The following is a 14240-nucleotide window of genomic DNA, read 5'->3' as shown; positions in this document are numbered from 1 at the left end:
TAAAATAGTTTATAAGTATTTGAAGTATATAAAATAAAGAAACTTTAACTTTATAACAGTTGTATTTGAATTGAAAAAATCCCGGCAACAACTATTGTTTCTTTTTCGCCGTCGACCGTTAAATATTTTTACGAAACCAAAATAAAAGCGTCGTTGTAGCAAAAATTTTTAAATTAGTCTTCAGCAACAGAACAACTTTCAAAAAATGAGTTAAACAGGAATAAATAAATAAAATGCTACCGATTAGAAATAAAACATCTTTTTCACAATATATTCCCATCATTCTCATTACTTTTACACTTGATAGTATTGAGAATATTGTAAAATATCATACTTATTAATGTTTCTTTTTATTCGCATATGTATTCACAATCAGGTATTACTATATTTTGTACAATTTATTTGGAGTTTATATTTTTTAGAAATTTTAGTCTACCTCGAATTTTGTTTCCTCTAGCAACTTTATTTAAAATGAAAACACGAAAATTGACAGTTTTATTTCCTATTTGTTTGTAACTTCGAACATTCTATGAGTTATCAAAATATTTGCTTTAACGGAAACTGAAGATCAATGTGAATTATCGCTTTTTTCAACGTGTTTTTTAAAATTAATTTAAACATTAATGAAAACCAATTTTGACATCAATTTTCTCATTAATCAGTTCGTTATATTTATTTAAAATTACTAAAGTCAATTTTTTTAAATGGCATATATTTTCACTATATATTTTGGTCTCTTTCATACTAATATGAATTGAGTATTTGATTTTAAATAAATTGGAATGATTCTAGATAAATAATAATTATCATCTATTAGTATTATCTTGCATATTCCGACATTAAACACAAATATGTTAAAATTAATTATTATCTCAAAAAATGTGAGCACATTATAAATAAAAATATTTTGACAAATAATAATTTATTTTTATTTTATATTTATTTTATATTATCAATACAAATTGATAGTAAAAATGATGAAAAACTTACAACACTTTTGCAAAAACCCGTTTCAAAATGCTGTATTCCTTAAAATTTTACATATAAAACTTCTTATTCAAAAAATATGAATTTTTTTTAATCCTATTAATTCATTAATATACAATAATCTTTCATTAAAATAATTTATTATTTGTCAAAATATTTTTATATTCAACTATTATATCAAATTTTTAGTCTTTAATTATTAATACTTTTTACATTTAACAACAAACAATATTTTAAAAGAATGTGAACTATATACAATTTTTGTCATTAGATTCGGCGTTATTTTGCATATAAAACTGTATGTGATTGATGTAGAGAAAATATGAAAGAAAAATTTGCAAAAAATAAGAAAACAATATTACAAAAGATAAGTTATTTCAAAAGTTAGTTTTCTGTTCGATTAGAAAATTTTTTTTATAAATAAACAAACTCCAATGTAAAGAAAATAATACTTATGTTTCTTTGATAATAATTATTGTTGAAAATCAATTAAATATTGTAATTTCCTGAATTGCAATTGACTGAAAATAGAATGCACTAAAGCCATATTTTTATTAGCGCTGTGAAGACATTAATAGTGTTATAAAAATTACGAATTAATGTTTTAATTTATTATAAATATTAATATTTCTATTGCACTACAAGGCTATTTTAAATCGTATGTTAAAAATAATTAAAAAGCTATGCAATTTCACATTTTGTCATTAAACGATAGTGACTAATGGCCTTCCATTTACTAAATAGCAGGAAGACTTTCAAACTAAAATAAATTTTTAGTTTAAAAGATAATGAGTTATTATTCTCCCAGTGTGAAAGAGTAATCCACATCTGCATGTCATAAATAAAAAAGAAAAAGATAAAAAAAGAAATCAGCTCAATTATCAAGTGCTTTCATTCATTCTAGTTTCGTAATGAGTGACAAAAATCTGTAAGAAAGCCGATAGTTTCACTAATGATTAAAAGGGAAATCGCACCTGAAAGAATTCGAATATTTCATTAGCCATTAGCACCGCTTCTGAAGGAATCGTGAAAGAGCTTATACACGCACAGCATCAGCGCAAAATATCTCCTTAGAAAGGGTAGTTATAAGTTGGCACTACGACGTCATTATCCATAGTCTCCCTCAACTTTCTAACCATGACTTTTCTTAAACTTGACCTATCTCGTTACCCGTTTGTACAAATTTTCATCTGAAATCTGTATACGTACTCATTATATATAAGTTTAAATGACATTATAGAGTAATGTTGGAAGCAATGGGAGGGGCATTCGAAATATCAGCTAAAGATTCGAATTTCGCTTGATTCAAGCCAGTCTTATATAAGAATAGAATTTTCAATGAAATGGAATCAAGCGTTAACTTGAATACTCCTCTGAATGATCAAAGTTACGAGTAGCAGAAGTCGGCACGTTTAAAAAAGTTTGAATCGCATGACAATTACCAATAAAATTAAATTTGAAATTTTAGCTGTTGTAAGTTTTCCAATTTCAAACTACATATGGAAATTCTGATTTCAAACTTTTATTCACTTCACAAGTTTATTTAGTAAAACGATTTTTATTTAACTTTTGTATTTAAGTAAATGCAGTAAAAGTAAATAGATATATAGAATATCTATAATTAAAATTTAGAATCGAATTATATTAGTATTACATTTTTATTAAACAAAATATAATAAATTTTTCCCATTATTTAAGATTAAACATTTATGAGTTAATTTGAATATTAATGTCTAGCACTTAGTATAATTAAGATTTGAATTATTGTATTCAATATATATTATTAATAACATTTATTTTACATTTTTTAAGCATGTTCTTAGTCATTTTAATCTTTGAATGGGATTTCAGAGAGATTGAATATCAGAAATATTATTTTTAAAATGAGTAGATGAAAAAATAGTAATACTTAACATGCACATATTTACACTATTTAAAACTAAAAATTCCGATAAGGATAGACTAAAATATAATTTTAAGACAGTAATGACGATATTGGCCATCAAAGTTTTCCTATTGACTGATATAATTTCCCTTATATTTCTACTGACATAATATAAAAAAATTCAGAGAAAAAAATAAGACAGTTACCTCCAATAAATTAAATGTTTCAGGTTAATGTATATTCCATTAATAAGTTAATTTTCATCATTGCTCTAAATTATCAGGGCTGAGAATATAATCACTCCAACAGTAGAATCTGCATAATAAGATTGCACAAGGAAAATTGTATGCGCTATTTTATTGATATGTCGAAACCGAAAAATGTTTCTGTCATAAAAATGGAAGCTTTTAAAAATACGCCAAAATGCAAAATTTTTTATTTCAATAATAATTTAATCGGATCTTTTGGTGTAAGGGATTATGTTTTTGAATTATGAAAAATGACATTAGTAAAGGTTTTTATTGCAATAATTCTTAAAGTATACGGTACATATTTTGTGCCGATTCGATCATTTTAAATTTTGTTCTCAGAAAGTTTGGCAACTCACTCGAGATAATAATGGATTTTGAGTCGAATTTATAGCTTTCAACATGACGATAATAGATGTCCTTGTATTAACTGATTATAAATTTAAAGCAACATAAAAATTTCATTTGCGAAACTAGTAATATTTATGGTATGCTTTTCCTTCAATTTGACTTTGATTTTATCATAAATTATTCATTTAAGCAATCTCTAAAAATGTTAGTATTTAAGTATTAATTAATTATTTAAATATTAATATTCTATTTATCATATTGATTTTTTATTTTAAAGATGAAAAATCTTTCCTCAATTTTATTATCATCTGCCTTGAAACTGTAAATAGAAATTTTTGATTATCAAATACTGATAATATATACAAAAGTATATATAATGTTACGTATTGAAATTCTCATTAATTAGATCTAATATTATATGATTTATGTATAAATTAAAACTTTATTTATTTAGAATTTCAAAATTTATAAACCTTTGGTATTATGAAACCTATGATTCATAAAATAATTAATCCATAAATAGTTGTCGCCTCCAGTGATTTTAGAGATAACAGAGATAACAACAAAGAGATAACAAAAAAACCTTTTTCTAGATAGCCGAAAGTATAATGGTGAAACCTGAATGGTATCGACAATGGACCGTTTAACATTTTCATTTATTTCTAAAGCATAAAAATAATTATGCTGGAACTTAATTTGTGTACGATTTTTGAAAGTCATTTGAACACTAACACACATTTTTTCATCCAATCTTAGCTTAAATAATATTTCTTTTACAACACAAATGCTGAGCGAATTTACTTCAAATTTAAAGCAACTATATTATAAAAAAAGTAGATGTATTTTGTGAATATAAGAAGTATTTTCTATTTAAAATAACAGTAATATTAAAATAAATATAGTTAAATAAAATTTGTATCTCGATAAATGATGACTGCTTGAATAATGTTAGATTGACGTTTATATTACATTTTTTATTTCTGGATAAATAGTCTATATATTTATTATTCACGATATAACTATCAGCAATATATTGATCTATAACAGGTTACAAACATTTTTCTGGTTTTCGTTCTATAATTAGCAATAATAAATTATCACAAGAAAGTCTATAAAGTAACAGACATATAAGTATTTAGTAAAATAAATTTATTAAGTTTTTGTAAATTCTAAATATAGTTATTCAGAAAATAATTTTCATATTATAATTAATATTTCGAAATAGCAATATTCAATTTTTTTACAATGTACAATCTATGTTTTATTCTATGACATAAATTTAATGTAAATGGTAACTTAGTTTAAACGAATAAAAATTATAAATATCTATTAATATTAATAGATTGATATGATCTTTTTTATTATTATATAACAAAATTTTTAATGGCTTCACAGTATGTATTAGAAAAGAATGAATTTTAGATAAGTATTTTAATACAATTCCATATGCGAGAAGCTTCAATCTAATAAACTAGATATATAATACTGCAAAATATCATTTGTATCAATAAATACATGAAAAACTTGATCGAACAAATTAAAACATAAAATTAAATTCGGTACATTTATTAATAAGTCATTAATTTTAAGTATATCTTACAAAATTGCTACATTACGATTTTGTAACTACTAAGTAAGATTTCAATAAAATGGTAATATTAGTATAATCATAAACAATAAGAATATAAACAATAATTCGAGAACAATAATCATTAACTAGTACGACTAAATTCATAAATTTAATAAAAATGAAGTTCAATAAATTCTGAAATAATTTTATTAGAACGTAATTCTTATTAAAACTTATTTCGTAAATTAAATAGGAAAACAGCGTACTATTTTTATTATTTATGTTATAAGATTAATGAATATAGGTCAAGAAATATACTTGTTTTAATTTATTTACAGAATGATATTATTACTTGTAATTAAAATAGATTCCAGTAAATATTTAAATTTAATAATTTCATTATAATATTGATATAAATATAGCAATGGTCTTATAGTATAATAAATACAAACTCTTAGTTCATTAATAAATTTTTTAGATTTTATATATTTTAAGGTATTATAAATTATTTTTCTTATTTTAAGTAATAAAAATTTTAAGTAATGTCAATTACATTATACTTATTATTTACAAAAATATTCTTTTTATTTTCAATACAAATAAAAGTATAAAGGTAGTATATATTATGAATGTCTTATTAATCCAATTTACATAAAATGGTGTATCATTTTCACCAGAATATTAGTGAGTTAACTTAGTATAAATGTTATCTTCTTAACAATTAGATTATATTAGCCATGAATACGAAACTCATAATTTGTTCTAACTTTATAATCTTCTGCAAAAGTAACTTTATTCGTATAGCTGTTTATACAATGCGCTTATATAAATATCTAATAAATAGATAAATATCTAATAAATAGCTTTTATCAATATTAAGTATAACAAACATATGCAATTGTGAAATTTATATATAAATAAACAAGTCTATTTTTAATTTATATCATAGTATATTGTATATAATACGTTCGTGGCATAATAAAAGCATATTCGTACATAAATTTGTACATGACAAAAATTGAAAAATTATTCGTTGATTTTTAAATTTTACTATTTTATAAAAAATATAATTTTTCATTCAACGCATATCATATTAATAGTTATTTTCCGTTATCATTTGCGTTGGAATACTCTTTATTACGTACAATGGAACGCAGCAGTATATTGAAACCATTCAAATTTTGTTGAATAATGAATAAGTTTTCAATAATAAAAAGTGTGTGATACTATATTAAAAACATATATTTATATTATAAATCGATTATGATAAATAAAAAAAAGATAGAAGCTGAAAATATTTTGAAATTATGCGATCGCTTACCAAAGAAAATATCCGAGCAAAGACTGGGAATATAATATCCCTTTCTCTTAGGATTTCTCTCGCATCAAAAGTCTATTGAAAATCCATGAATGCAAACGAGCATCTTCTTAGCGATGAATAGAAAAGGAAAGAAATAATCTCCTCGATGTTCTACCCTAGCTGTCTTTCCCAAAAACTCAAATCTAAATTCAAGTTAAAAAGACGGCGAGGGTTTTCTTTTTTTCTCTTTCTTTCTTTACTTTTATCTTTATTGAACCGTATCTCCATAAAATTATTCGCTTGAATGGCTAATAATTTGATTTTTTCTCTTTCACAAATAATCTCATGATTTATCAACAAAATTTCATGCCGTGTTTTGGAACATTTGTATATACTTCTATATGCCTAAATTACGTGTAATTCACTTTTTTAACCAGCAAATATTTATTACCACAACTAAAATAAATTCATCAATTCTCCGATTATTGCATTAAATAAGGAATACTTAAATAAGAAATAATTAATATTTGTTAGTGTCAAATAGAAATTACTATAAATGACGAGTATTAAAATAATTTAATAATAAATACTTATAACTATCATAAATATTTTGAATAAAAATTACAATTTATTGCACTGAATATAATTGAATGTGATATAAATGAAATCTGTCTTTTTAAATCGAATAAATTTCAGAGTAAATGGCCATTTTAAGCGTGATTGACACTTAAATAAATGTGGATAAATTAAATCTTTATTTTATCAAAAAAAAAGTGAAAGCTTAACATTAATTAAGCAGATTTACTATAAAAAATTTAAAGCTGTATTAATCTTTTATTGTTAATCAAAACATTCAGTTAAATGGCGTGCAGCATCATATACATTTCAATATATTTTTTAATTTAGGCTATATGAGTTATTCTGACATAAATATATAAATTTATGAATATCAAATTCGTTATATCTATGGTAACTACAACATTATAAAAGTAAATAAAAGAATTTAATAAATGTTCTTAGTCGTACTAAATGGCAATTTGTGGATCCAGTTTCCAATTAGTATATTCTATAAAAATATATATTAAAAATATTATTATTACAATTATAACCTTAAAAATATATAATATTGATTAATAACTTCAAGAATTATATCTAAAGTTTTATAGCTATTAGACATAATTGCTGAAAATAAATGTTGATAGTAATTTTCTAGAACCGGATTTACGCCAGAAAACTTATCGGGTATACCATACAGCATTTTCATTTGCTTTCTCAGTTTTCAGTGATACTAAAGTAAGGTAAAACAAAATTCAACAAGAAATATTAAAATTGAAAACTTATAACTCTTTTGTTAACTGAATAGTCATTCGAGTAGTGGGACTAAAAAAAATTTTCAATTAAGAAACAAATGTATCTGCTCTTAATTATAGCATTCTACTCTTGAAAAGAAATTGAATAATACTTAAATCTATAATGAATTAATAAGTGTAAAATCATTTTTTAAATTGAGATGTGTCATGATAATATTAAATTTTTAATTTACTCAAAAATATTGAAAGATACTTTTAGAAAAATCCATTTGAATTATACTATAAGAAACTATTTATAAATAAATAAACCATTTATATAAGTATATTGATAGTGTATTGAGCTTTCTTAATTATATCTTAATATTTTAACGTTAATATTATCATCTACTTGACCACCGAGTTAAACATACACGTCACTTTAATTCAAACAGTCGTTCTAATCACAGGTAAATTTACATAAATTGCTAAGTAATACTTGTAAAGTAATCCATACCAAATGATATAATTCTTTAAAATTAAAAAGTATAATTAGACCAATTCACGTCTATCGATCCCAATGATGCTAATATAAATATTAATATAATTACTTACTTTTCAAAAATTAATTAGCTATTTTTACAAATATTTTAACATTTATATTTAACTTTTATCAATTTTACACTTCCAATTTACATGAAAGAAGAAAATTAAGATTACTTCTTTTTAGCTAGATTTACTGATTTAATGTATCTAATTGTTATTAATTTTAATTTTAATATAGTCAAGGTAAAGCAACATCGAAAGGTGAACATTTAATTGATCCAAATTACCAACTAAATATTTTAAGATTTTTCTATTTCGCTGTTGTCAAATAACCAAAATAGAAATTAAAGTATAATAGAAATACGTATATATTCGCATTATATATTAGAAGTCTGTGAATCGATTTCAAAACAAATGAATTTACTTTAGGGTATTATTTGAAGAGCAAAGTTGGAACGAATGCGGCAAGAGCGAATTGAACTCCAGCGTCCAAGTGATAAATAACACAAACTTGGAAAACAGAAAAACAAAGAGAAGAACACCGTTACGTAGTTAGACTTTACTGTATTATCTGTAAAATAATTCTCAAAGCCCTTGTGCAAACTTAAAAGATGCACCTACTGCAAAATGAGCGGAAAAATAAAGAAGAAATCAGATGAAAATAGGAAAAGAAAGGTAGGTAAACACGATAAAAATAAAAGGGATTGAGTAAGGGAATCTAATATAATAACACAAAAAACAAAAGAGAGCAAGAGCGTAGACAATCGCATGCTCAGGCAAAAATATCCCGATACAATAGCTAGGAAAACGTTGCCAGTATCTCAACCTCGACCTCCTCCAATAGGATATATATGGGTTCACGATATGTAATACATGACTGTATGCTTCTACAATATGCTCACTCACACTGACACACCAATCTGACCTCTATTTTACAATTCTAAACGGCATTGTACAGAAAATGAGCTCGGATTGTTACCCGATGGTGGCCAAGTTTCACTTGGACGATTAAATTCGAATTGGTCGAATAAGTTGATTTGACGCCTCATCGTTTAGCGAATCAAGAATTAATTTGTATTCGACTTAATTGAACGCCTGTTTATCATTTGTAATTACATTTCGACATTGAATATATCATTTTGAATCACTTTACACACTTATCGCTTCTTATCAGTTTTATAAATTGATACAGTGATATAAATCTGACTTTTATATACTCAGGTAAATCCTGCTTTATAAATGTTTATTATTTAATTTTTACAATGTTTTTCTCTTGCATATTCGTTAGATAAACCTCAAATCTTGAGTAAATACAGAAGAAGAGATTACAGAAGAAAAGATGCAGCCAGAATTTACTTTTATACGAAACATTATTAAAATTATGTATTGAATCATATTCAAACGAATGGATGAAAACGAAATTCTTCTTTTTGTAAATTAAATTTTGATTTTGAACACTTGTTGAAGTATTCGCAAAATTTACCTAGAAAATTAATAATTAAAAAATATTAAGAATTATATTTAAAATTTGTAGTTTCTTCTTAATGTTGCGATAGTGTACTTAATAAATACAAAACTTAAATATATGAAAGATTCTAAAGTGAATTACAAATTTTTTACTCAATTTATACAATGCACACTCTTCAAGTAAGTTTAATTTTGTATCTATTATCATAATTCATAATTATTCCTATAATACTGAATAAATAATTCTATTGGTTGATAAATAACGACGTGCCAATTCATTCAATACGCAAATGAAGTTATATACCTTGAGTGGTTCAATAATTGCATTTTAGAAATTCTGCATCGGCTGCAGTAACAATGTTCTTTATAAAAAAAAATAAATAAATAGAAATGTAACTGAATTGAATACAATAAATTAGTTTTCTATTAAAGTCAAAGGGTTGATAATCAGGGGGCTTATATTTAATACAGCGAATTGAACAATAGAAACGAATGGAAATCTTGTGAATTTGTAATAAAAATAAAAAATGATACATAATTTAGTTATTAAATATTATTTATTTACTTCCGAAATTTGAACAAATTAATTGCAACACTAATAAATATACCTAGAAGTAGTAATAAATCAATATATGTAGAGGAAAATATACTATATTATTGTATTTAACTTAACTATAACACGACGACAATATAACTTTAATAATATTTTTTAAACTTTTTAAGTAATATGTACTTAATTATGTACTTCATATGTACTAATATGTTTTTAATTACTAAACTTACCTTTCTAATAAATTTTCGTATTTTCCATTAAATTATTTCATGCCTTTATTATACACAATTAAAAATTATGAGGTCGTAATCAGAATATAATTTCGTATATTATAAAATTTAAAAGGCATTTCAAAGATGAATAGCTATTTAATTTTATTTTCATATTGTAGCAAGCTTATTCTGTTTTCTCACTTCAGCTTGGTAATTTATGAAAGATCTTAAAAAGCAAATATTGTCATGTTCTGTTGAACATTCCCAATTAACGTTAAAATGCAATACTTTCTAATTTAACAGTTATTTAATAAAATAATAGCACTGATTTTAATCATCAACTTATAATATTTCCCTTTTAAAGTTCTAATTATAGATATTCAATTAAGTAGAAAAATTATATAAACTGGAAAATTATCAATTATATAATTACACAATAACACTTTTTTTTAATCAAGATAAATTGAATAGATACGACATCTTATAGAATAAAACAGAAAGGCAAAAATATGTATAAATATATATATATATATATATGTGCACACACGCTTTTCTGTATAGATACATATCGATAAAACAGATTCCAACTTAGTCGACTTGTATTTCAAGTTATTTACTATTGTGTATTACAAAAATATTTTATTACAACTATGTTATAGAAACTTGTAGAATTTTTCTAATACATTTTTCGAATTCATTCTATTTAAAAACTTGCTGTTCTGTATGAAAATAGTGAGTGACTTTTGACAATTGGATGTGTAAAAATATATTCTTAATTTAAAATATTTATACTAAATTAAATTACTAGTTTTTTCTTACAATCTTATTTGCCAAATAATCTTTCAATATTTTTATAGATTAATAATTCTATTATACTGATGAGCATCCAAAATATTTTACGTTTTATATAAAAAGTTTATTTATTAATAAATTATTGCACATTTTGAATATATAAAACAATTGTTATATACATAATAAAAAAGATCTGCTGCCTATTTTTATCTTCAATAAAAACTTTCATTATACTTTTTAGCTTAAATGAGTAAAACAGTATAATTAATTTACTATATACAATTATAATTAACTTATCATAATAAAAATATTTCATAATGGAAAGGCCAAATTAAACAACTGCATATTCTATAAGGCTTACCTTGTAAGTTGTCCAGCATATATGACAGCAGCTTGTGGGTCCCTGAAGGTTCTCCGTACAATGCCATAACCTCCTTGCTGAGTGGATTGCCTTGAAGTCCTAGGACTTGTAACTGGAATAACTTTCCTAACTCATATGGTAAAACGCGAAGGAAATTTTGGTTTAACAATAACTCCCTGGAATAGGAAACAAAAATGATATAATGAATTTTATTGGTTTCTTGTACAAACTGTCTTATAATTTCTAATTACGTATTCTTCTAATGAGCTTATTAAATATAATTGTATATGACCAAATTTAGAAGACTAATTTTGTTATTTATATTATTCTTTATATTTCATAATTTTCAAATTTAATTTTAAATTACAGATTAAAGAAAAAAAGAAATAAATTAATTGTCTAGAGTGAAATTATTTATTAAAATTAATGTCAATATACAGGTTAATAAGAAATTTTAAATGGATATTTTTTAGTCTATTAGAATTAACCAACCTTTACTGTAAATTTAATTTCCAATCCATATAAACTTTAATGAAAGCAATTATTATTGTTATTGGAAAATTATATTACATTCTGTAATGACTAAAATGGAAGTCAAAATATGTTTTAAACATTATTGAAAAGTTTTTTAGATTATAGTATTAGAAATTAATGAAATTCACTTGTAGTAGACATAAACTTCTTTATTCACTAACTAATAAACAAAATTTACAAATTACCTGAGATAGATGAGGTCTCCCAGTTCTGCAGGCAGACTGCGAAGTTTGTTGCTACTAAGGTCAAGCGCTCTCAAATTGGCTAAGCGACCTATCTCAGCTGGTATCCTTTGTAAATTGTTGTCATTGAGATACAAAGCTGTGAGATGGGTTAACTGCCACAAGTTTGGACTTAAATTTCTTATGCTGCCTGTTATCTCCAACTCCGGCCAATAAGATTTCTTCCCAGAGTTTGCGTCTTCGGTGGACATGATAGTGTGCGTACGACGCAGGTTGATAGCTTCATACTTGTCCTTATGATTTCGGGACATCCTAAATCCTTTAAAAAAGAGAGAAAATAATCATTATAAATCATATAAAATTTGCTTACAAGCTAACTGAATTTTTTGTTTAAAATAATTAAAACAAACTTTGTAAACTTACCGACAGTGTTGATTATCTTTATAATAAAACTTAGAAGTGATATCAATTGTATATTATATTATAAAGTTCTACTTAAAGTTCAGTTAAGTTAATTTAAAGCTGTATTTACAGTAATTACAAGTAGCATTGATGATTAAATGTTGATTTACATACAGATATATTCACTTTTCATAACTATAAATGGCAAATCTAACCTATGTAGATAATGATGGAATGGTTAGGATGGATAATATGACGGATGATAATAACAGGATCAAGGATAAGTCGTAGGCGAGCAGACTCTTGTAGTGCGAAGCATTTGATGTACAGTGACATCACCGAAGGTGCCATGTTAGGACAGGGATCCAATAAATCCACATATCACTCTTAAGAACACTTTTGCGTGGTGTTTGGGATATCGATGCTGACCAAGGAAAGGACAAGACCTTAAAATTAATGATCATAGATGAATCGACCCATTGAATCATATTGAATCTACCTTTGACTATAATAAATGCGTTAATTACTAGTTTTCAGATCAATGAACCTCTTTTGCCTTTGTCAACAAAACAATGGCTCAAAACGATACTACATGCGATGGTGTTCTGAGATACGAAAGTCTAACGAGGCGTTCAACGAATTTGAACCAAGAGGCCATAACATAACAAAGTAAAAGAACAGCGCGATTCACCGAAGCAACGAATTAGCATCGAGCAATTATCGGTCACCCATCCGAGACCCCCATATCTGTTAAACCCGTAGAAGCGCGACGAAGACGCTCCGCGACTCAATTCGCATAACCTAACCATGCACTTAACCGTTAAACAATGCCTGGGTCCTCGTGAGGTTCGCCAAAGCGTCCGAAATCCCCGAGCTCAGCGAGGACATCGACGCGCAACGACGCATCTAAGTCCGAGCGTTTATAACGAAGCCCCGCGCAACTGGAACTCCGAGCATCGACAGCTGCAAAAGAGGTTCTCCATTCCCGGGCACCGCTCGATTTCGTCTCGAGTGTACGGTCGCCCGGAAGCATTGAGTCCCAGCAGTTCCACCCCGGGCCGAAGGCTTCGTCGATCCTGGCCCGCGAGGCTGCTCGCAGGGACACTTGGCGCCGGCAACGGTAGATGTACGTATACACGCGCGCTACTACCTGGATTAGCGAGCTACGAACCTTCATCTACCTCTCGACGAGAGCACGTCCGTACACGTCCTAGAGGATTGGCCGTCGGCTTAGCTGTTCGTTTCCTTGGCGCTCGCACTTCAGCACTTCTTCCCCAACTCGCGAACTTCCAACGTCTTATCGCGTAAACAAAACTACCCTGACAAACACACGACTACTCCATTTATCACGACTGGCCCCTCGCACCGTCCGCGCTACGAACTACAATTATTATATACGTACCTAAGCGCGCGTGTGTCGGTGCGCGCGCGCTTGCCTCCACGTACGTCCGCGCGCATGTGTGCACGCGAGTGCGTACATATTAGACCGTGATAGTCGAGCGCTATTGGCCGCTGAGAAGCAGAGCTCTGCCAAGAAGCAGCCGACGTCCTAACGAGAGCGCTG

The 14240-nt window shown here is 26.4% G+C and overlaps 1 protein-coding gene across 4 annotated transcripts in view; it reads right to left on the bottom strand.

Moving 5' to 3' along the window:
• The window catches only part of twin (CCR4-NOT transcription complex subunit 6-like twin), a 465857-nt gene extending 451709 nt beyond the window's left edge, over positions 1-14148 (bottom strand). Inside the window, exons 1-3 of one of the 4 annotated variants that reach the window (XM_011497751.1) lie at positions 14079-14148; positions 12278-12593; positions 11559-11734 (exon numbers count right to left, since the gene is read on the bottom strand). In XM_011497751.1, coding sequence (XP_011496053.1) covers positions 11559-11734; positions 12278-12585 — 484 coding nt within the window. In that variant the 5' untranslated portion in view covers positions 12586-12593; positions 14079-14148. Of the gene's footprint in view, positions 1-11558; positions 11735-12277; positions 12594-12891; positions 13099-13847; positions 14037-14078 lie in introns of those variants that run through there. The other 3 variants (XM_011497743.1, XM_011497759.1, XM_011497735.1) reach the window with 3 other exon arrangements.
• Between the last annotated feature and the right edge of the window lie 92 nt (positions 14149-14240).

This window comes from Ceratosolen solmsi, unplaced genomic scaffold (genome assembly GCF_000503995.2).
Source record: "Ceratosolen solmsi marchali unplaced genomic scaffold, CerSol_1.0 scaffold10, whole genome shotgun sequence".
NCBI classification, from domain to species: domain Eukaryota; kingdom Metazoa; phylum Arthropoda; class Insecta; order Hymenoptera; family Agaonidae; genus Ceratosolen; species Ceratosolen solmsi.
The sequence above is the reverse complement of the archived record's forward strand: the minus strand, read 5'-3'. Positions and strand labels throughout refer to the sequence as shown.